The sequence below is a fragment of the Eptatretus burgeri genome, chromosome 5 (genome assembly GCF_056783735.1).
Source record: "Eptatretus burgeri isolate ZD-2024b chromosome 5, Ebu_testis_v1, whole genome shotgun sequence".
Classification (NCBI taxonomy): Eukaryota; Metazoa; Chordata; class Myxini; order Myxiniformes; family Myxinidae; genus Eptatretus; species Eptatretus burgeri.
The window spans coordinates 63,362,845-63,386,562 of NC_140965.1; the positions used below are offsets into that span (position 1 = coordinate 63,362,845).

The 23,718-nt window shown below is 43.3% G+C and overlaps 2 protein-coding genes across 17 annotated transcripts in view; one reads left to right on the forward strand and one right to left on the reverse strand.

Annotated features, from left to right (window-relative positions):
- The window catches only part of LOC147026552 (uncharacterized), a 199,110-nt gene that overhangs the window by 161,145 nt on the left and 14,247 nt on the right, over window positions 1-23,718 (forward strand). For 4 of the 5 annotated variants that reach the window (XM_085882073.1, XM_085882074.1, XM_085882077.1 and 1 more), the window contains one exon: window positions 6,516-7,184. The exons of the other annotated variant lie outside the window; for it this stretch is intronic. In XM_085882073.1, the coding sequence (XP_085738199.1) occupies window positions 6,516-6,677 (162 nt within the window). In that variant the 3' untranslated portion in view covers window positions 6,678-7,184. Of the gene's footprint in view, window positions 1-6,515; window positions 7,185-23,718 lie in introns of those variants that run through there. 5 annotated transcript variants of the gene reach the window in all.
- LOC147026554 (leucine-rich repeat and calponin homology domain-containing protein 1-like) overlaps window positions 1-23,718 on the reverse strand; it is a 295,928-nt gene that overhangs the window by 14,749 nt on the left and 257,461 nt on the right. For 5 of the 12 annotated variants that reach the window (XR_015058390.1, XM_085882064.1, XM_085882056.1 and 2 more), the window contains 9 exons: window positions 17,275-17,372; window positions 16,510-16,547; window positions 16,082-16,132; window positions 7,388-7,433; window positions 6,272-6,332; window positions 5,511-5,618; window positions 4,243-4,358; window positions 3,590-3,727; window positions 1,236-1,313 (listed from right to left, as the gene is read on the reverse strand). Coding sequence is in view for 11 of the 12 variants with exons in the window: in XM_085882064.1 (XP_085738190.1) it covers window positions 1,236-1,313; window positions 3,590-3,727; window positions 4,243-4,358; window positions 5,511-5,618; window positions 6,272-6,332; window positions 7,388-7,433; window positions 16,082-16,132; window positions 16,510-16,547; window positions 17,275-17,372 (734 nt within the window). In the remaining variant the exon portion in view is untranslated. The remainder of the gene's footprint in view (window positions 1-1,235; window positions 1,314-3,589; window positions 3,728-4,242; window positions 4,359-5,510; window positions 5,619-6,271; window positions 6,333-7,387; window positions 7,434-16,081; window positions 16,133-16,509; window positions 16,548-17,274; window positions 17,373-23,718) is intronic. The other 7 variants (XM_085882061.1, XM_085882066.1, XM_085882058.1 and 4 more) reach the window with 6 other exon arrangements.

Below are 23,718 nucleotides of genomic sequence, written 5' to 3' on the forward strand. Positions count from 1 at the left end.
TTATTCACGCGGCCAACGGGGCTTGAACTCAGGACCTTTTGGATCCCAAGCCGCTACCCTAACCACTACGCCAACACCAGGCTAATATATATATATATATATATATATATATATATATATATATATATATATATATATATATATATATATATATATATATATATATATATATATATATATATATAGTCACCATTTCGCTTGGTGACTTGTGGAGTGGTCGTCAACATGATTCTTATTTACAACAAAGATGGACTGCTACACCAACAAGGCGATGTGTTGGATGTTATGAAGATCTTGGATGTATGAACAGGTTACAACAATATTACCTAACACCATTGTCATCAGGATTGAAGGAGGTCTATGAAAGTTTGTCAGTGCTCAACACTTCTATGCTTGAGATACACAAAAACCAATATTTGTCGCCTTCCACCTTGGATCCAACCAAAACTCTAAAACAACTTCTCGATTGTAGTCACATTTCTTGATATTCATTCATAACCATATAACTGCTAATGATGTTATCAGCATCTTTTAAAACACTACACTGCAGTAAAAATACATATCGTAAGTTGCTCCAAAGGTACTTGAAATGCCCCCTAGTGTCGAATTGCCACATTAAATCAGTTGTGGAAGTTTGAATTTGGATTCCTCACCTCAAAATACCTCAAAACATCTACTTTTCATGGATGGCCACAATAGTTGCCATGAAAAACGATTTCTAAGCTCTTTTTGACCTGTCGTCTCATGGTCTAATTGAAGAGTATGGAGTGAGATGGTACTGCATTGTGTAGGTTGAGAGTGCAAATGATGGCAGATGTAAAGCTAAATGGTTAAAAAATAATAATAAAAATTACTACTGATTGGTAAAAGATGCAATTTGCGAGTGCTGCACATGCACCATGACACTCGTCATTTTTCCTTTTAGACCGTGTGAATATTTAACGAATCACCAGTAACATAGCATAAGAAATGTACATCGAGTTGGAGGCACAACAATGGCAGCTTTAAAGGACTTGTAAATCGAATTGTGCATTTTTACAGTCGAGTCATTCAAGAATATTTATCAGTAAGCTGGCCTATCTGAGGAAATATGGAGACATGTATTTGAGTTGGAAAAGTTGGGAGGCTTTAGAGAGGGTCGCATTCACCATGCCAGTAAGTAAAAGTACACTTGTGGCTTTGTCATGAGACAGTGGAGCAAAATATGAGGGAGAGGTTGTCCATGTGTGTCTCACCTTTGGAACCCCCAACTTGCAGCATGCCTCCAGGAAACAGTCGACGTTACGCCGACATTTTGCCATTGACAGCTGGGGCTGATTGTCACACAAGAAAGAAAGAAGTGAAGGCAAAAGCTCAAGAATGACCGTAACCTGGTATCCAGGGTACTCTGTTAAAGGTGTGTGGTATGATTAGAGAATGAAAACTGCTTTTTCGCTGAAAACAGACTTTTGCAGGACTTGGTTGGGAATATGTATACAGTAATATATAAACTTAGATTTTCATGACTAATCGATGACTTGAACTTACTTCACATAACTTGCATTATATGGTCACATTTACCTTGTATGCCACACCATGGGTGAAACTGCAGAACTTTTGAAAAAAAAAGGAAACAAGCAAAACTACTCCTCTCCTCACAAGGGAGAGGGGGGGTCTGGGGGCATTCTCCCCCCACCCATGAAATTTTGACAAATAGGACCACTGGACCTGCAGCTCATCCCACCCCTGACCTAATGCTGCAACCCAAATTTGGTAAAATTTTGACTGGTGGGTCTGGTGAGGAAGATTTTTGAAGGAATTTACACAATTTCCCAAATATTTTACCAAGTCCGCCATTTTGACACATTTCAGGTCATGTGATCGGCATAACCTCCATAATTTAACATCACGATCCTGTCCTAATGTTGTAACCCAAATTTGGTGGCATTCTGACAGGTGGATCTGGAGAAGACAATTTTTTAAGGAATTAATGCGATTTTCCCAAAAGTTTATCAAGTCAGCCATTTTGACACTTCTGGTCACTTGATCCACATGACTTCCACAATATAATTAACATCCCTACTGTTGTGGCCACCAGGTGTTCACCATCGCCCCTGACCATCAGCTGTGCACCCAGTGATCAGTACATCCGAGTCACGGCACCAAATTGTTGTGGAACTCTAGAAACTCAATTGTCCACGCGAGGCAAAGTACATCAAACAGAGAATCTTGAATACATAATTACGGAACGAAGACCATTGTATGTTTGGCCACATGCTGTTTGGCTTTCAGATACAGCTGACTGTCACTATTACGGTGGCACAACAGCATGTGGAAATCATTTCCAGCCAAGCAATTGAAAAGTGAAATTTTGCTCAGGTAGATACTCTCGTGTTTCAGAGTATTTTACTCAACAACATTTTTTAAAGACCAATTTTATAGTCTGCTCGGGTTGTGAGAAGTAAAAACGGACGGGTATCTGCAACTACAGGGTGTCCACAAATTACCATTCCAAATTCAAACTAAAAAAACCAAAAAGACAACAATTAAATGAGAAACAATGACTTGGTTTGCTGCAAGCAAAAGAATATTTATAGTTATAACTTTTTTTGCATTTCCAGGTAACTTGTTGACATCACTAATATAAAATAGAGTCCCATAAGAAAGAGGACAGTACGTTTCTTGGTTTATGAAAACCAAATCAGCTACAAAGGTTCAACAAAGCATCAGGCCAACCTATGGTAGGCAGACAACCACTATCAAGAAAAACGATTAGTGAATGCCACAAAAAGTTTATGGAGACTGGTAGCATCCTGCAGAGGAAGGGGGCAGGCCCACCAAGTACCAGTGGTAAGGATGTTAGACACGTTAAAGCACAGTCCCCTCAAATCCATTCAGATGCTGATGATTTTGACAATAAAACTGAGAAATGCTTTCACAAGCAGAAAACCACACTTCATTATTATTATTATTATTATTATTATTATTATTTTATTCAGATTAGAATTTGGAATGGTAATTTGTGGACACCCTGGATATATGTTGATAGGCGTTGTATTGGCTCAACAAGCTGGCAAATGGAATTTTATAAAATGTTCACATCAAGAAAAAATAAGGCAGATGGGTGATGGGCATTCAATGTAACATGTTGAAAATGTGACACATCTTCCCTGGACTGCGATCTTCTCTTTTGTAAACGTTGGGTCCACCAAGTGGTGACAGTACTGTGACATGCTTGCTCACCTCTACCTTAAGCAGTGCAAATGCAAGTGCACTATAAAGGTGTATTTAACCAGGAAGAAAACAAAGATGCAATAAAACAAGTTGGAATAATCCTGTGTAACATCAGTAGTCACTTCCAGTGAGTTTTGAAGAAATCGAGATAAGCCTGTATTCAGGCCTCATTGGCACCCTTCCGAGTTCTACAATAACTTTCCGATGCGGTTGTGTCCCTCCTCGGTCCATAGCCTTTTAAATGATATACTTGTCCCTCAATATGGTGTGGTCTAGATCTAACATGCTTGGGAACAAATGTGGGTAAATGCTAATTGCAAGAATGATAGAGTGAGCCTAGATCTTGCATTTCTAAAATATAAAAGAGTAAACTCACTACAGCAGGCGACGGCTCATGGATCACAGAGAGCGTCCGGGGGCGTAAGCGGTTCACAAGACGACAAAGGATTACTCCGTCCAGGAGTGCTGCCCCCAAGTCTTCTGGAATATCTTCACAAAGTTGCTCATATAGTATCTAAACATGTACACGGTGCAGTTTAATTGGTGCACACACCTCTCCACTCCCAAACTCATTTTATTCCTCCTTCACTTTTTCTCTCACCTCTGTTTACTCACATTTCTCTGTAAATTTACATCCCACCTGACCCCACCCCAACCTCCCCCCCCCCCAACCTCCCCCCCCACCACCCCACCCCACTTTGTGAAATGTAGACAGCCTCATTTTTCTTTGTAAATAGAGAGCATATGCTTCTGGAAGAGCTTAGGGTTAAAGACTGACATTTTAAAGTTTGAGTAAAGGTGTAAAAGTTGAACCAAAGCAACTGAGTGACAAGTGATAACAGAATAGGTAGAGGAGAATAGATAACAGAGGAGAGGGTGACAAGGGGCCCATCACGCAACACCATGGATATACGTTTCTATTCCAGTTGCATTGCGATAAAAAAAGAAGTTTCAAATAAGCCCGAGTTTATAATCACCAAAAGGGTACACCACTCAAACTCTCAACAATGCGATGCCGAACTTTGTTACCTGTCGTAATTGTTCGATTTGCTCCATCTCTTCACGCATTTGTTCCATTCGACGACGAACTGTAAAGTTCCCACTCTTCAAACTTTCCAGACCACGCTTGGATGCAAGGCTGAAGGCTGGATGGGACAGCATTGGGAGCTTACCGATTGGATACGAATGTGATAGCGGCATAATAATATTTTCCTTCTGCACAAATTATTATAGTTTCTGCATCTCCACATAATTCTTCCCTTTTTACACAATTCTGTCAAGACCCGATATCTCTATAGAAATCTGGAAAGGGCAAATGCTGCCCAATTTAATTGCAGCAATTGTCAAATTAATTGACAATCTAATTGCACATCAATTCATAAATTATTAATCTCCAGGCAATGGAATGTGAGAAGTAGAATGTGACATGAATGCGTCAATGGATACACCTCCACCCACGTTAGATGGCAACCCACTGTTACGTTTGATCTTAATTAAAGGTCACATGAGAGAGAGAAGACAATTAGAAGAGAGAACATCAGATGCTTCTCACTTGAGTTATGATGGTCTGCAGAAGTATTTTCAAAGGGCACATGGCCTTTGACCTGTTCAATCTAAAATTTAATCACTTCATCTTTGTATTACAGTTTGAGTGTATCAAGCATGGTTGAAGTCTCTTGAGTGGTTCACAAGTTGTTGCAGTAACAGATTTTCAATGAAAGGGCACTTGAGCTTTGGCTTTTGAACCCAAAATTGAATCTGTTCATTTGCACATTGCAATCCATAGGTATGCCGAGTTTGGTCCAAATCCCTTCAGTGGTTCACAAGTTATCACAGTAATGATAATGTGCTACTTTCATCTGAAGATCACATGACCTTTGATCCCAAAATCGAATCGGTTCATCTTTGCGTCATAATACACCTTTGTACCATGTTTGTCAAAAATCCCAAAAGCAGTTCACAAGTTATTGCAGTAACAAAATCATCATGGACGGACACACACACACACACACACACACACACACACACACACACACACACACACACACACACACACACACACACACACACACACACACACACACACACACACACACACACACACACACACACACACACACACACACACACACACACACACACACACACACACACACGAAAACATAATGCCTCCATCACGTTCGGCAGCGAAGGCATTAAAAAAAAAAAACACCCTAAAAATGTATTATAGACTATAGGTGTCTGAAAATGTCATTGTGTTTCAAATTTCCTTGCATGACAAATATTGCCAAACGTACCCTTATCAGCCATCTGGGAAGCAGCGGGGCATCTCTCCGACGGAAGGCGAGTAGTTAGTGGGTGGGTAGGCATTGAATCGAAGCGGGCATAGTTTCTCACTTGTTCCACTAGCGGTTTTGGGTTATAGACAAGACAGGCATAGCACAAGTTGCGAAGTAGAGGGGTTATGGATGTCAAGGAGAGAAGATGCAAGCAAGCATTGGGAGAAGTGACTGGAAAGAGCAGAAACAAAATCCCTTATACCACTCGTCCCCTCAATCCCCCCCTCAAATCCTCACCCCCCCCCCCCCCGCAAAAAATACAGTTTCAATGGAGATGAGGTATGCTTGTTAGAATCGTGATGACAAAGCACTTTTAGTTAGCTGGTTAGAATGATTCCATGAAGCAGACAATAAATGAGCAAAAACAAATAATGAAGTGATGCAAAACATGGCAAACAAGGGTGATCAAAAGCAGGAACCCCATAAAATAGCTCCAATGCGAGCCTCAACAATGTATACAAAAAATAACAATATAAAGCACAGTAAACTCCAAAAACAATTACAAAAAGTAGATCACCATCTTTCATTTTCAAAGCAGCCAACCTGGCTGTCCTGGAATTGTTGGGCTTGATGCCAGCTGTCCTGGCAAACATTCAGCTGATGAATGGAATGCTGGGTTTAAAGATGTCCAAATATGCGGACAAACCAAACCCCATACACAAACAGATATCCTTGCCAGCTCGCAGTAAACTCAATGTTCATCTACCTCCTCAGCTTACCTGATCTTGGCTTCAGACCAAATGCTGGCAGGTGCAAATCTTCAGCAGAGGCATCAGGTTGCTGGAAAAAGAAAAGACACTAAAAGTTGTATTGAAAAAACAAAACAAAACAATGAAACATGCAAGGATTGAACACATCAGAATGAAGATTGCTGTACAGCACTGCTGCTGGTGTCATCTTGTTTTGGTAGTTTTACTTCATCCAAGTGTACTTTATTCTCTTTCTCACTTCTAACCTAAATAGACACGCAGAGGAGGAGATGGAAATGGAGATGGAAGAGACGGAGACAGCAGAGGAGGAGGAGGAGGAGGAGGAGGAGGAGGAGGAGGAGGAGGAGGAGAAAGAGGAGCAGAGAAAGACAGACAGAGAGAAACACAGACAGCATTGGATGTGCATGAAGCATAATCCGAATCAATGTCATGAACAGAGAAGTACTGGACTTGTGACATTTCCGTGATGGGATTGTGACCTGGCCAGGAGTAAATAAATTCCCAGCTAAGGAAATGTTTACAACTGGTAAAGGGCACCCTGTTCCTCCCAGAGAGGAATACGGTAAAAACAATGGTACATTTGATGCATTTTTCAATATGTCTGCCAATGAGAGACCAGTGGTGGAAGTTGTAGCAGAATGCTCAGGTAAAAAAAAAAAAAACCTTTTTGACTTTTGCTAAACTGCAGTTTAACTTGCAAATAAAATTAGCCCTTATTACAGGAGAAACCATAGATTTGTTCAGAAAGGTGAAGAGTAATTTTATTTATTTATTTTTCAATTGTACCTTTCCCCCCCCCCCCTTTTACACTTTCTATAAAATGTCCACATTGGGATTGCATTCAATTGTTGTTTATCAGTGCTACTCCAGCAGTGACAGTGTGTGCTGATTGTATCAAAAAATTATAAACGTGTCAAGTTCACTTGGATCCATCCAATTGGTACAACTTGCCGAAACCCATTTACAATGGCAGTGGATCATTTCCACAAATCACGTGGTGAGGAGCAGCGGTGCCCTTTACCCCATGGTGTGTCAGGCTCAGCGAGCAGCTTTGACAGGAATGATGAGCACAGCAAGAGACGCTAGACAAGTTAACATCCGCCATGGGATTTGATTTCTAATCACCTGTTTGCTCGATCGAGACATCTGGATCTCTTCTTTGGAGATACCACTGGTGTGAGGGGGGGGGGGGGGAAACAGAGTCATGGTATGAGGTCGCTGGAGCGCAAACTATTGCATCACAATGTCACTGAATCTGAATTTTTATGCATCACTAAAAAGAGAGGAATTTGATGGCATCTTTGGAAAAAAAAAGTTTTTAAGGATTAAAAACAAGCAAACATGATCAACCAAATCCCTGATACTAACCTATTGTATCTTTCGGTTACAATTCCCAATTTGCTGCCATTATGAAACTCCAGGAGTTATGAAAGAAGTGAAACTCCAATAGCCGGGCTCACGTTACAGTCTATACAACTCATTCCACATTAAAATAACACAGCAATAATACCCCAGCATTGATGACCTTCATTTCAATTTTTATTGCAATTGAAGGGTCCCATTGGAAAATTCAATACATCGAGCACACAAATTGCTGGGGGACAAAGAAATGCTTTCCTGGTGCAATAGCGATTATTCATGTTTGTCCAAATCAACCTCTGGAGCAAAGATTGAAGGTAATAGTCAAACTTGAAATTAAAAAAAATCATCCGTTCATGCTGCACAATGTGGAAATCCCAAAAGGATTAGTTTGGCAGAAGAGAAAGGTTCCCAGGCACCCCCTCTGGGATTTAATGGCATTAGGTTCTTCCTTTTTTTAAAAAAAGGGTGTCAATTAACAGATTTGACATGTTCCCAAGAAGAAAAAAAAATTGCCTTAAAAAGGCCCATTCGGCAGCCAACTTGGATTTTGGCTTGAGCAACAGCTAATATTTCAAGAATCATAACTTGATAACCAGATGTCATAGAAACATAAATGATAGCACTTTTTTCAGGTAGTTCTGGAATGGTAAATCGTTTAGAAACATTATTTTAGCATCGAGGCCATTTTCAAAATCAAAATCAAGAAAAACCTTCAAAATTTGACAAATTTATGATTTTTCAAGTACTGTATTGTCTTGCATCACTTTATGTCACCGATGTCAAAACAATATCAATATTGCTGATCATGATTAATTATAAATTTTTTTGCAAGGTCAAAATAAATAATAATGAAAATAAATAAATGCTCTGAAATAGCAAATTATCAAGATATTTCAAACAACTCGTTTCACTGATATAAACTAGAACTTTAGTAGTTATAATCATCATCATCACCACCACCACCACCACCACCACCACCACCACCACCACAGTCCTTTTTAGTCAAGAAAGGTTAACAATTCCTCAATGATTCACTCCATCCTCTTAGTCTTCCTCCTCATCCTCTTCTTCTCAATCACCTCTGGACAGAATGTCACGAGACTTGGAGGAAAAACAGGCCCATCCGTCTTGAGAAGCTTGTGATGACCATCATCTCCTTCGACTCATCCATGACTGGTGGCTGGTGGAGCATCAAAGATTGGGATAAGGGACCACTTCCATTGGGCCACACGACAGTTCACTCTATGGATATGGGGATATGGAGACTTTTTGCCAGGTCTACCTTTGACTTGGCATTCAAGATATCCCATCTGACAATCTTCTTAAACATCAAAGCCCCGACCTCATCAATATCAGTGACTCGAGCATGTCCATAGATAATACAGGTAAAGGCCTCCAGATCAATGAGGAAGCTTGTCTCTGCATCTTAACTTGATCCTAGTCCTGCAAAGACCTTCTGGAATGTGGGGTTCATTTCAAACTTCTTTAGAGGCCCAACTTTACCCTTGCCCTTGCCCTTGAAGGCGCTGTTGCAGTCTTCTCCTGTGAAGCAATACAGACCCATGAGTGAGCTCGTGTACTGCAGGCCAAGTGATCTCGCTGTTTCTGTGATGGTGATTATTCACCACTGCTTCGCAGTTCCGATGTCAAAGTAGACAGTCACGTCGATTTGATGAGCGTGGTGGAGCAGAATTTTTTTTTTAAAGAAAGAAAAAGAAGACATCACTGTCCAAGCTTCTGATGATTTGACTGATATGCTTCCTTCATTGCATGCTGGAGGTAGAGAACTATCCGCTACTCCTGATTGGAGCGAAAAGAGTGGATTTCAGCCACCTGAGATTGACCGGCATCAGATGTGAGGAGATGAGCCATAAGTTCAACGATGAGCATAATGGAGCACCCCTCCAGTTTCTTAACTGCTTCCTCACTGCTCCAGACCTACAGCATCATCTCAAACATCTGTGCCTCAGTCTCGCTGTTATGCAGGAAGGTCCGGTGGTTTTCTTGTTCTGGTGCCAACCAAGAGCAGCTTGTCACCGATACTGAACCTCAACCTCTCCAGAGCCTTGATTGGGCAGGGATGACAGGAATCTGCTGAAAAAAACAACTGACATTGTGACAGATTATATCCAGAAACTTCAAACAGATGTGACCAAATGTAAGGATGGGTGGAGATCTTTAATCATATGAATGAGAGCATTGCCATCCTCGATATACACTTGGTCAACAGGGAGAGCGACATTCTCAAGGGCATCGTTCATGAGGTAGACAGCCATCTTTGCCTTGTCAGTCTTTGTGAGGAATCCGTCTGGAGTATCAAGGCTGTGTGAGATGGCAGTGAGGTCGAACTTCATCAGCTCAAACAAACTGATGGGTTGCTCCATGCACTAGAACTTGATCAGCAAGTGGAAGGCGAGGTCCCCCTACTCCTGGTGTTGGATCCGAGATCCACTCTATTCGCTCCAATCAGGAGGAAATGGACATGTGGATAGTCCTCTACCTCCAGTATGCAGTGAAGATCAGCAAGGATATCAATCAGCAATCATCATAGGCCCAGACAGTGATGTCTTTTTCATTCTGCTGTACTATGCTCATGGAAGTGAACATCACTGTACTTTGACACTAGAACCAGTAAGTTCTGGTGTCAAAGTGATCAACAAGTGAGCAAGTGATCAACATCACAGAATCAGCATGATTGCTTGGCCTGCAGTCGACCAGCTCACTCATTGGTCTGAATTGCTTCACAGGAGAAGACTGCAACAGTGCTGTCAAGGGCAAGGGTAGGGTTGGGCCTCCAAAGAAGTTTGAAAAGAACCCCAGATTCCAGAAAGTCTTTGCAGAACTGGGATCAAGTTTGGATGCAGAGACAAGCTTACTCATTGATCTGGAGGCCTTTACCTGCATGATGCATGGACATGCTCGAATCACTGATATTGAGATCAGTTGCTTTGATGCTGAAAAAGATGTTGGGAGAGGATGAGACCTTGAATGCAAAGTCAAAGGTAGACCTGGCATGCCTCCGACTATGCAAAAAGTCTCCATATCCCCATATCTGAAGAGTGAACGATTGTATGGCCCAATGGAAGTGGACCCATATCCAAATCTTTGATGTTCCACCTGGCACCAGTCATAGATGAGTCGAAGGAGACGATAGTAATCATGAGCTTCTCTGGTCAGATGGGCTGGTCTTGCATCCAAGTCTTGTGACATTCTATCCAGAGGTGATGAGGAAGAAGAGGATGTAGTGAATGACTGAGGAATTGGTCACCTATCTTTGCTGTGAAAATGACAGTGATGATTATGATGATGACTAAAGTTCTCATTGATAATTAATCAGTGAAACAAACAGTTTGAAACAGCTTGATCATTTGATATATCAGAGCGTTTATTCATTTTCATTTTTCTCTTGACCTTGCAAAAATTTAGGATAAGTAATTATCAGCAATGTTGGTATTATTTTGACAGAGGTTATGTAAAGTGATGTAAGATGATACTGCACTTTAAAAATAATAAAATTGTCAAATATATTGAAAGTTTTTCTCAATTTTGAAAATGCCCTCAGAATGCTAAAATAAAATACAATGATGGATTTATGGAATCCATCATTGCTTCAGACATGAAATCCTTCCTCTTCTCCAATGGCTTGATTTCCAATCATCAATTTGGTTTCAGACCAGGTCACTCTACCCTGGATATGCTGCTACTGCTCTCCCATCAATGGATGGAGGTCCTCAATGCCAGACAGGAAATCCGAGCCGTATCCCTGGACATATCACGTGCTTTTGACAGTCTGGCACCCTGCCCTACTCACCAAACTCTCTTCCCATGGTATTCAAGGCCATCTCCACTCATGGCTCGCAGACTTCCTCTCCTGTCGCAGTCAACGTGTGGCCCTAAATGGAGTTCTTTCATCCCCTCTTCCTGTGCAGGCTGGAGTTCCTCAAGGTAGCGTTCTGGGCCCTGTTCTTTTTCTGGTTTTCATCAATGATCTCTCGGACTCTCTGGAAAATCCTCTATTTCTCTTTGCCGACGACTCCACCCTCTGCCGTACCATCTGTCATCCCTCAGACCGGCAAGCAGCAGCTTCTTCGCTCACTGCAGATCTGGATAAAATCACAAACTGGTCCAACACGTGGAACATGTCTTTCAATCCACACAAATCTCACACTCTCACTATGTCTCTTCGAAAGGACCGTTTACAAAACCCCCCATCCACTTTCTCAACAATCCTCTGGAAGAAGTCTTTTCTTTCAAGCTTCTGGGTCTCACTATCTGCCATGACCTTTCCTGGGAAAGTCACATTTCCAACCTTGCCTCAAAAGCCAGTCGCCGACTGGGAATCCTCCGTCGTGCAAAGTCCTTCCTCGGCCCTCTTGAGCTCCTGACTACTTACAAAGCTTTTGTCCGTAGCCTGATGGAGTACTGCTCTCCCCTCTGGGCTGGTGCTCCTGCCTCCCACCTTTCTCGACTTCACGCTGTCGAAACCAGGGCTTTTAAGATCATTGGCATCTCCCGCAATGAAGCTGAGTCTTTGGGCCTCTCACTCAATCACCGCAGGTTGGTCGGTGGTCTTTCTGTCTTCTACCGACTCCTCTCCAGCCTTGCCCCCCTGCTCTCTCTGCGATTTGTCCCAACCACATTTCCACAGGGCGCTCAAGGTCCGCCAACAACCCCATTCTGGTAAAACTACCAAAATCACGAATCACTGCTCATCTTCACTCTTTCATTCCTCTTTTTTCCCGCCTTTGGAATAAACTTCCTCACTCTATTCTTTCCCATTCTTCCCTCCAGGCTTTCAAAACAGCTGTTCACCACCACCTCTTATCTTCCCCCATCCAAATCCTCGATCTTTTCTACCCCCGATAATCCACCCAAGCCCACTTCCTTCAATTCTCCTGCTTTCCTTCCTGAAAGTCCCTGTAATGTCCATCTTCTCCTCGCCATGTTCCCCGTCCCATCCCCATCCCTCTCCCTTCCACAGTTCACCTGTGTCTGTTCCTCAATGTTTTGTCCCTTCCACTCCCACCCCTCTTGTCTCATGCCTCCTTGCTGTGAGTTGTGTGTTAGCTCTCATACGAGCCTCGACCAAGGTATACAAAAAAAAAAAAAAAAAACAGTATATACAAATATATATATATATATATATATATTTTTTTTTACAAACAACTTAACATACCATAATTAACTGGAAAAGTGGTATCGTTTATGTTAATTCGACATCAGGTTAAAAAGTTATGATTTTTGAAATATTAAGTGTCACTCGTGCCAAAATCCAAGATGGCCACTGAATGGGCTTTTTGAGCCACTTTATTTTATTACCTTATCTGAAATTTACATTCCAGATAAGCTATTGTCATTGCGCACCGTCCGTCCGTCTCCTTTTTCGACTTCTCTGGCCAAACCGCTGGGCTGATCCGACTGAAATTTGGCAGCAATGTTCCTCTCGTGACGGGGAACAGGAATTGCAAAGCTCATTCCGGTCACATGACCAAGGTCAAAATGGCTGACTTGGTCGATTTTTTTGTGAAAAATCACATCAATTCCTTCAAAAATCTTCTCCAGACCCACCAGGCAGAATGCTACCAAATTTACAACATTAGGAGAGGGTCCTGATGTTAAATTGCAGAGGCCATGCTGATCACCTGACTGGAAGTGTGTCAAAATGGCCGACTTGGTCAACTTTTGGGAAAAATCGCATTAACTCCTTCAAAATCTTATTCTCCAGACCCACCAGTCAGATTGCTATCAAATGTGGGTTACAATATTTGGCCAGGCCCCAGATAAGCTCCAGGTCCAGTGGTCCAATTTTTTTTTTATTGGGAACACGTCAAATCTGTTAATGGACACGCTTAGCAGTTTTCAAAACAAAGTTCCATTAAATCCCAGAGGGGGTGCGTTGGAACCTCTCTTCTGCCCGACTGGATGCAAAAATCATAATCTGAGGATCCCAGAGTACCCATGGGAAGTGACGGCAGTCTTCCCAATCTAAGTGGCTGTATTCGTCTCATCTATCAGTCTTGTGTTGTGTCACATATGTTCGGCTGTTTGTCCATGTTTGTGTGTGACAGCTCCACTACGAGCCTTAGATCTTGTATAAAAAATAAATAAGTCCATTCATTTTTACTCCCGTCCTGATAAGCTGCTTCCAAATCATCCTGGGATGTACTCCATTAATCTCAAACAAGAAGTAAAGGCCACCTTATTCGATGTCACCTGTGCATTTGATTCTGTACAGCACCTCAATCTGATTTCTAAATTCTCCACTAATGCTCTCCAGAGTTCACTCCTGAACAGGCCATCAGATTTCCTCTGCAGAAACAGCCAGTTGCTTTGGATGGCATTCTCTTACATGTACTACCTATAAAGGAAAGTGTCCCTCAAGGAAGCATTCTGTAACCAATCTTGTTTTTGGTGTACATCAATGACACATCTTCATCACTAGAAAATCAATTGCCACTTTGCAGAGGACTACCCTATGTGCAGAATAGTTCCTCATCCCTGCACCAGGAAGGCCGTGGCAGCATCCCTCCCTCTGTTGATGGAGAGAAAATTAGAAACTGGTCCTCTACAGTCTACTTAAAACATGCCTTTTCATGAAGGAAAGACCCATATTGTTACTTTGTTGCTCCATAAGAACCAGCTGGGAAATTTCGCAATTTATTATCCCAACACTTTTTTGAAAAAAAATATGGGGATATTGTAATTAGCTGTCTGTCACTATTTCCTCCTAAACGGCTGGGCAGAAATTCACCAAACTTGGTACAGTAGTTATGATCGCCACATGGCACAAAGGTGCAAAGCAGTATCATTTTTAGCCCCACTCCATAGGGTGGGGTCAACAGGTCAAATCCTCAAAAATTCAGTGATGGGCACATTTTAAATGAAACTTTAAAAATGCAAACACTGGGGGGTTTTCTTATCACATTCAACTCGACAATATCTAGCAATTACATTTATTTATTTCTTCTTTTTTTTTTGGGAGGTGGGGGGGGAGATTTGACCACCACCTGGTTCATGGCCTTGGGGGTTGGGACTTGGGGTCATGGGTCAAAATGGGAAAATAACTTTTAACTCTTTATTGGGTCATTCCCAGTGGAACATTTTGCGATCTTTCAACTTTGCTTTTGGTAGGAAGCGTGGGGATTTGCGATAGCATGCCATAGACTTCGCTATAATTTGTTCTCTCAGCTCCTTAGCCTCAATGTCAGTTAAAACCTGTCCTGGGCACACTTGGCTACAACTTATAACCCGTCAGCTCCAAGCTTACCTCCAACCTCGGAACTCTCCACAGGAAAAAAAGAAAGAAAAAAGAAGAAGTCTTTCCTCTGCCATCTTCAGTTTATAATGGTGTACAAGGTCTTAATCCTATTGATCTCATTTTTCCCTCCAAAGCTTCAAGATGACCATTCACCACTATCTCAGGTCATCTCCCATCCACAACCATACCAACATTCTCCAAGCCGACACTTTTCTGGGCTTCCAGTATTTTCCTTCTACTTCTGTGATTAGGAGCTTGCAGACGTATCTTTATGCACCCACTGTGTCTTCCCCTTGTCCTCACAATCCCTTATTTGTCCAACTCTCCCTCTATTTTGTCCCTCAACCCTGTTGGTTGTGTGTTCCCTCCTCCCTCCTGATCTGTTCCGTTTTCTCGTTCCTCCAAGAGCCTCAGCACTGTATACTATACGAGATATATATATATATATATATATATATATATATATATATATATATATATATATATATATATATATATATATATATATATATATATCCTGTGTCATAGAATGTCTCTCTCCTGTGGACTTGGTGCTCATGCAGGCAGGTTGGTTGCTTTGCATTCTTTTTTTTTTTTTACCAGCTCTTTTGTTATTGCAGCTCCTGCTCTCACCTCTCTTAGCCATCCCCAGATACATATCCTTGTTACCCTGAAGTCCAAACGTAATGCTCACCTCCATTCACTGCCTTCCCGAGCCTGTCATCTCGAGCTCTTACCTCAAGGATATGAAACCTGTTACCCACGGCTACTTCGAGGTCTTTGCATCTCAACACCTACCGAGACCCCATTTGCACCCTTCACCCGCAATTCCTCCTCTTGTGCTGTGACGCTTTCCTGTGTTGTCATCCTACTGTTTTCCCTTTTCCCCTCCTGTTATTCTACTCATCCATGAACCTCAACGGCTGTATTAAAGAAGTTAAAACAAGCGTAAACACCCCCAGAGCCTTCAAAATCGATGCTGTTGTTCTGAGCATGGCATGGTAATTATCGGGAATTATAATTGGCGAGGTTTTCTGCAAGGGTCTTGGTTTGGCACCAGCCCTGATGTCATCATGGGTGGCTGTCATGATTATACCTTGAATAATTGTTTTACCCTTTTCTCAAATGAAAACAGATTCTTCATGTACTTGGAGGATATGACATTAACATACGTGACGTGTAAACAAGTGATGCCTTACTTTAATTTTCCATCATGGAGTTCCTTGTGAGCTTCGTGCTGATTAGAAATGCTGAAGTATAAAAAGAAAATGAAAAAAAAAATGTGGGAAAAGGGTGGGGGTGAAGTGAAATCAAATACAAGAAGTAATTGAAGAAGTAAAAATGTTATCATTAGGAATTACAATATCTGATCAATGATTTTAAAGGTTTTTTTTTTGCATCACATCCTTTTTTGGCTGTGAAGCACAAGTGACATCATGCGCTTTGGGCAATAATGGCTATCCACTACTGAATGGTGCCTTTCTATTTTCATACATGGTGGCAAAATGAAAATTTTGACAACGATCACATCAAATAATTCTTCGTATTTGAAAACTTGCCACACATTTCATTTTCAAGTGCCTTAAAGATGATGAAAGTGTAGGTAATGAATGGAAAATGAACTCACCCGCTGTCCTTTTTGAAAGGCAGCTTCTCCGTGGACACCTCAACCAGAGTGACAGACAAATTGAGAGATAATGTGTAAGGCAATGTGCACAAAATACTCAGTCTGCCAATATACAAACATCAAACCCCACTTACGGTTTCTTTAAAGCAGAACAAATAGATCCCAGCATCTCTTTTAAAATTTGCTCAACATATAGTCTTCCATACGTTGCAATAAACAAGCAGTTAGAGGAAAAACAAATGAAATAAAATTAACTTCCCTTTTGCAGATCACACAATCAGTAAAGTTGATGAATTATATCAATTAGAAAGCACCACCACCACCACCACCACCACCACCTCCTCTCCCCAGACTTTTATTTTCCTTGAAGTCAATTTATACCTACAAATAGTAACCTTTTGCACTTCATGTCACATGATTTGCTTTTAACAATTCTCTTTTTAATACACAAGGTATGACCAGGTAAATTATCTCCACTCCACATTCGACAAGACGTTGCAAGCTATGCAACAATATATGCAAAATTACAGAATCCAGCCTCACGACAACACAATATTTTCCAAACAGCATTGTATCCACGTCTGGCTATGGCTTGCTTTGTCCAATAACTTTCTGCAATAAGCTGGATCTGCCTTTGATTTCTCATCTGCACATTTTGGTGTAATCCTCTCTGGCAGCGTGTGCTCTTGAAATTGCGCAAGCAGATTCACATTACCATAGAGGCACAAAACGACAGCTGTGCTGCAAAGCAAACTGTAAACTCACCTGTACATAACTTAAGGCATTGTTTGACATGTTATCATCAAACTCCTCATCAAAGCACAGGCTGTCAAACAACTCCAAGGCTGCATGTGGGATGGCATCTGGAGTGAACGAAAACACGCACACAATGTGACAAAAGCAAACCAAGTATTCTTGGCCTAAGCAGGCAAGCCACACACTCTGAGGATGATGGCAGACCGACTGAAAGTGGGTGTGAGCAAGTGATCCTGCTTAAGAAAGTCTATTTCACTTCAAAAAAAAAAAAAATATATATATATATATATATATATATATATATATATATATATATATATATATATATATATATATATATATATATTGTTACGGATCTGGAAACCATTTGCATTCAACATACAGATCTCCCAAAAGTCAGTTATGTCGTTAAATATGTGTGTCGTCAGATCCCCTTCCTTTTGTCGAGTGGGAGAATCAAAGGCGTGCGTTGTGATTTCTTTTTAGTTAGGTTATTAAATCTTTACATCCAACGAACAACCAACAACCATTCCATTCCCAATCACGATCCACTACCCACCCGCTGTCTACAAGCACTCTGACTTGCCAAGGAAAGGTCTTGTAGCCGATTTTGTTGGCTACAACAAAATCACCCGGAGAGGTGAGCCGTGGGACCTGTCCAATCAGAGGCGGACAGCGAGGTGTGTTCACCAAGGCCCCTCCCCGCTGAGGAGGTCCAGAAATTCCCGAGCACTCTGAGGCAGGTGGTCCTTTTGAGGTCTTGGAGAGTCTTTTAAAAGTTCTTCTGAAGAGTTTTTGGTGGGCGTCGAGGCGGCGAACGTGTCTATCCTGGCCCTCTACAAGGAAGGGAAGAGCGACCCCGACCCCCATCCGTGGACCCCGGTCATTCACCACCCGAGCTCCACCACGAACCTCGAGTCCCACACATGCGACTGGGGACCAAACCAGCGGCCATTCTCAGGTGCCACATCGCAGAGCACGCTCTTCCTCCGACGGTCAGGTACACCACCGAACTCTGCCCCCCCCCCCCCAGCTTGTCTCTCTCCATGGCTGTGAGGGTCCAATAAAGACTCTGGGTTTATTTTCATTTGTGTGTGTGTCTGCGTGTGGGCCCGTCTTTAAGTAGAACTGAATAAGTGTTTTTGGATCATTGTAAATACTTCTTGCATATTCGCATTAAGTCTTGCTTTGTGTCTTCATTTACTGAAAATAAAACTTGTTAGAAATGTCCCCAGTTCGTTTCGGTCCCTTCTTGAATTGGTCCAGCATGGTTCGGATCTGAGTTTTGGCGGGGTTTTATCCCCGATAATCCATTCATTCCAGACGGCACAGCTTTGGCAGTTTCTGCTCGGCTGCACCCGAACCTGAGTTGGTAGTCAGTTGTTGGAACTCTACCGCCGTCGGTAGAGTGACCCGGTTCGAGCAAGACGTGCTGAGGGTGTGGTTTCCCTGGTAGTCGAAATTGCATAGTTAATTAGGTAAATTGGTAATGGGCAAATAGGCCCTACGCTACGCGGTTGAAATATTGGCGACCATGGTCGGTTTAACGACCCGCCGGCTCGCGGAGTTATCCAAGCGACGGCCTACAATTCCGGCGTTTGGTGGGAGACGACGCAAACCTCCCCCACCCAATGGTCGTTCTCGCCACCGACCCCCAACAATATTATATATATATATATATATATATATATATATATATATATATATATATATATATATATATATATATACATATACATATATATATATACATACATACATATGGGGCAGTAAATAAGTAACCTAAAAATGGTGATATAAATTCGAACATGTAATGTGTGTAGCTTAAGACGACCGTCCCTCCATCGGGACCATACCCTGTGCAGAGTGTTGGTGCTGCCGAAGCAGTCTCCTTGGCTATTGGTACAATCCTGGACAGGTCACCACTTCAACACAGGATACCAGCAAGCTGGCACTCATTTTGCAGACCTTACAAGAATGACAGGCAGAGTCAACCCCACCTGGTATTAATTCAACAGCTGCGTGGGATTTGAACTCAGGATCCGAGGATCCCAAGCCCACCACCCTAACCATTAAGCCAACACCAGGCATGTAGACGACATACGTTACATATATGGGTAAGTCATGTTTTGCCCATTTTAGATCTGCTTACATTGAGCATATGTCAGAAGAGTAGTTCCAAGATGGTGACCCCCTTAGAAGCATGCACCATGTAGGAGCAATGTTCTGTCATCAGTTTCTTGGGAAGTGAGGGTGTGAATCCCAATGAAATCCATTGCAGAATGAAAATGCAATAGGGTGACATGTTTATCGCTGCAGCAGGTCTACGACTGGGACAGGAAGTTTAAAAGTGGAGTGTCCAGTGTGGTAGACGCTGCTCGCTCGGGCCGGCCTCAAACAGTCGACACGCCACATATGATTGCAGGATTTGAGCACGTGCTAAGGGAAAACCGTCGCATAATGCTGGATGAAGTTGTCTCCGAATTGAACATTAATCATGGTGGAGCACACCACATCATTCACAACGTGCTGGGGTTCTGCAACGTGTCTGCAAGGTGGGTGCCGAGACAACTCACACCCGAACTGAAAGAACTCCATTTTTAAACTTCCTGTCATATACAACATGCTATATCAAAAAAAAATTACATAAATATATATATATATATATATATATATATATATATATATATATATATATATATATATATATATATATATATATATATATGTAATTTATTTGAGAACCATTGTTTTGATGCAGAACTTAATATATCCTTTTAAATCAAAAAGTAAAAAGAAATGGCATTGACAAAATTGACACCCTCAACTTAATATTTGCTAATATAGTCTTTGGGCAAAATAACTGCAGTCAAGCACTTCCGAGAGCCATGAATGAGTTTCCTACACCTCTCCACAAAGGGCGGAGGAGCACCTTATGAGCCAACGGCCATCCATATCTTGTGCTCAAATGCATCTGCGGACGCCCTCCTGCAGTTGGGTTACTTATTAGGAGGTTGGTGGCAGGATTTGCACTCTGGCCACCATAAAACCCTTCATTTTGAAAAAACAAAAACTCAAAGAAATCTGAAAACCCACTCCGTGGGAGTACCTCCTGTGCAGCTTCCCTTCTCAGGGAAGCTCACCGGATGACAGCAAAGCTTTCGGGACCCCCAATCTTTGATGATAGGAGGGAAACCACGGGGTAACATTCCCGGCTCAGATTGCGGGAGAGTGTGTCGGAGTGGTGCTGAGGTGTCGTCCACCAGACGGCGGTCTCCTTGGATTAACCTGAAGCGGTCTTTTTGAGGTCTTGGAGAGTCTTTTGGGGGTCTTGGAGAGTTTTAAATTGGGTGGGTGCCTGGAATGAACTTTAAAATTGGGTGGGTGTCTGGAATGCCTATCCCGAAGAGAGGATGATCACCTGTCTGTTATCATCTGAGCTCAAGCGTTTGGACATCGGCATTGCAGTGAGATCATGGTGGGTGGTTACACCTACTATTGGTCTGGTCGCTCTGATGGTTACCATTCCCAATTCCCAGGGAGTTGCTGTAGCTGTGTCCAATAAGCTGACACCAATGATAATTGAGGTAACACCGGTCAACGATCGTATTATGAGACGAAGGATTCGTCACTCCTGAGGTGTCATTTCCTTGGTCTCTGTTTATGCTCCAAATGAGGCGAGTGATCTCACCATGAACGATGCATTCTACGCCACGCTCGAGTCTGTGGTTGATCAATGCCCCAGACGAGATACACTTCTAGTCTTGGGGGATTTCAATGCATCGACTGGAACTGAAAAGGATGGTTATGAGACGTGTGTTGGTCCCCATGGGTCAGGAACTATGAACCAGAATAGCACTAAGTTCCTTGACTTTGCAAGAAGTCATGGACTTCGGGTGGCCGGTTCATGGTTTGAGCGCCCACAAGCACATCGCTGGACTTGGTATTCCAACGCTGGAGGTGTGGCAAAGGAGATTGACCATGTCCTCGTTGATGGTCACTGGAGGATGATCCAGAACTGCAGGGTCTACCGGAGTGCTCAGTTCCTCAATGCTGACCACCGGCTTGTTGTAGCAACTCTGAAGTTGCACCTTAAATCCAGGAGAATGGTACCATCCCAGCCGAGGCTGGATGTTGGCAAGCTGAAGGATGAGAGGGTAGCTGAGGAGTTTGCGAACAGGCTGAGTGGAGATTTGAGGAGTCTGGGTGCTTTGGGAGGTCCTGAAAAGTGGAGGAGTGCCTTCAAGACCACCGTCCTTGATGTTGCCGGTGGATGTCTTTGAACTCACCATCGGGCAAAGAAGAATTTTGTCTCTCAAGGGACATTGGATACCATTGACCAGTGTTGCAGGGCCACGCTGAATGGCAGAGCTGTGCTGTTCAGGGAGCTGAGGCGTAAAACTGTACGTGCGCTCGGGGGTGGACAAGGAGGCCGATGTGTGAGGAATCTGTGGGGGGGGGGGGGTAGAGCATCAACTGTGGTCAAGGGATTCTCGTCCCGCTTACAGGGGAATCCACGCATTGCGTTCATCCAAGCCCATCCCTCGGTGTACTGCAGTTAGAGCAGAGGGTGGTAGGCTCTTCAGAGAGGAGGCTGAAGTGAAGGCCCACTGGGTGGGTTACTTTGAGCGGCTGTACCAGGCTGATCGACCAGCTGTCAAATTGGACGTCAGGGTGTTACAATCCTTGTTGCTGACCCTCCAATCAACTGTGGTCCACCTTCGCTTGTGGAAACACTGGCTGCGGTGAACCGGTTGAAATGGGGTAAAGCTCCAGGGATCTGTGGCATCCATGCTGCACTGGTGTTGTTGCATGCAGTTCTGTGCTCTGCCTGGAACACAGGCATCATCCTAACTGATTGGAAGAGGGGCCTTGTTGTCCCTCTCTGGAAAGGGAAGGGTGATCGCCAAGACTGCAACAACTACCGCGGGGCGACGCTGCTCTCAGTGCCGGGCAAGGTCTTTGCTCGGATAATTCTTGATAGGGTTCACCACCATCTGCTTGAGCACCAGCGTCCAGAGTAGTCAGGCTTTACACCAAAGAGGTCAATGATTCACCGTATCCTTGCTCTTCGGGTCCTCAAAGAACGCAGACGAGAGTTTCGTCAGGGGCTGCTTGCAGCCTATGTTGATCTCTGTAAAGCGTTCGATTCGGTGAATCGGGATGCCCTCTGGAGGATTCTTGGTCTTCGTGGGGTGCCACCAAAACAGATCGATCTGATGTCTGAACTCTACTCTGGTAATGAGTGCTGTGAGATGTGGTGGTACCATCTCTGACTTATTTCCTGTTGTTACTGGAGTTTGTCAGGGGTGTGTACTGGCCCCCACAATTTTTAGCACTTGTATGGACTAGATTCTCGGGAGGATGTCTGAGAGATCAAGCTGTGGTGCATCTTTTGGGAATGTCAAGATCTCTGACCTTGATTTCGCAGATGATGCAGTCATCTTTGCAGAGACTTTAGATATCCTTTTGGGGGCCTTCGATGTGCTGAATGAGGAGTTGGACCCGCTGGGATTATGAGTTTCCTGGGTCAAAACTAAGATCCAGGCTTTCAATGACATCTTGGATGCCGCTGTCCTGTCTGTGCCTGTTTGCGGTGAGGATGTTGAGGTCATGGAGAGATTCACTTACCTTGGCAGTGATATTCATTTCTCTGCTGGCTGTGAGTCAGAGGTCAATCGACGTCTGGGTCGGGCCTGGGGAGTCATGGATTCAATGGATAATGGGGTGTGGCGCTGCCGGTACCTGTGCGGGGAGATGAAAGTCCGAGCCTTCAGGTCCTTGGTGCTTCTAGTCTTGCTCTATTACTATGGATGCGAGACTTCGACTCTGACCAAGGATCTGAGACGGAGACTTAATTCCTTTGGTACCAGGTCCCTTCAGAGAATCCTTCACTATCGCTGGTCGGACTTTGTGTCCAACGAGCGGTTGCTGAGAGAGACTCAAATGAGATTTGTTGCCTGCATAGTCCATGAGTGTCAGCTGCAGCTGTATGGACATGTGGCTCATTTTCTTGTCGCTGATCCTGCTCACCAGGTTCTCTCAGCGAGGGAGTCTCGTAAGTGGAGGAGGCCAATGGGCCGACCACGCGTCCCGTGGTTGCAGCAGGTTGATCGGCATCTCAAGGAGATGGGGATGGGCCAGGAATCTGCCTGGGGGATGGCCAGACGGAGGCCCCTGGAGTACCAGCGGAAGGTGGACGCAGCGACGCGCTGCTCTGGCGCATGCTCCCATACCTGACCTGACCTGACCACTGGCAGTTTGGCCCACTCTTCTTGTGCAAGCTGCTCCAGTTCTCCCAGATTTGAAGGGTTATTTCTCCTAACTGCTGTTTTCAGATCTCCCCACAGGTTTTCAATGGGATTTTGATCTGGACTCATTGCTGGCCACTTCAGAACAGTCCAGCGTTTTGTCTTGAACCATTACTGCTACGAGTGCTTTTTGAAGTGTTTG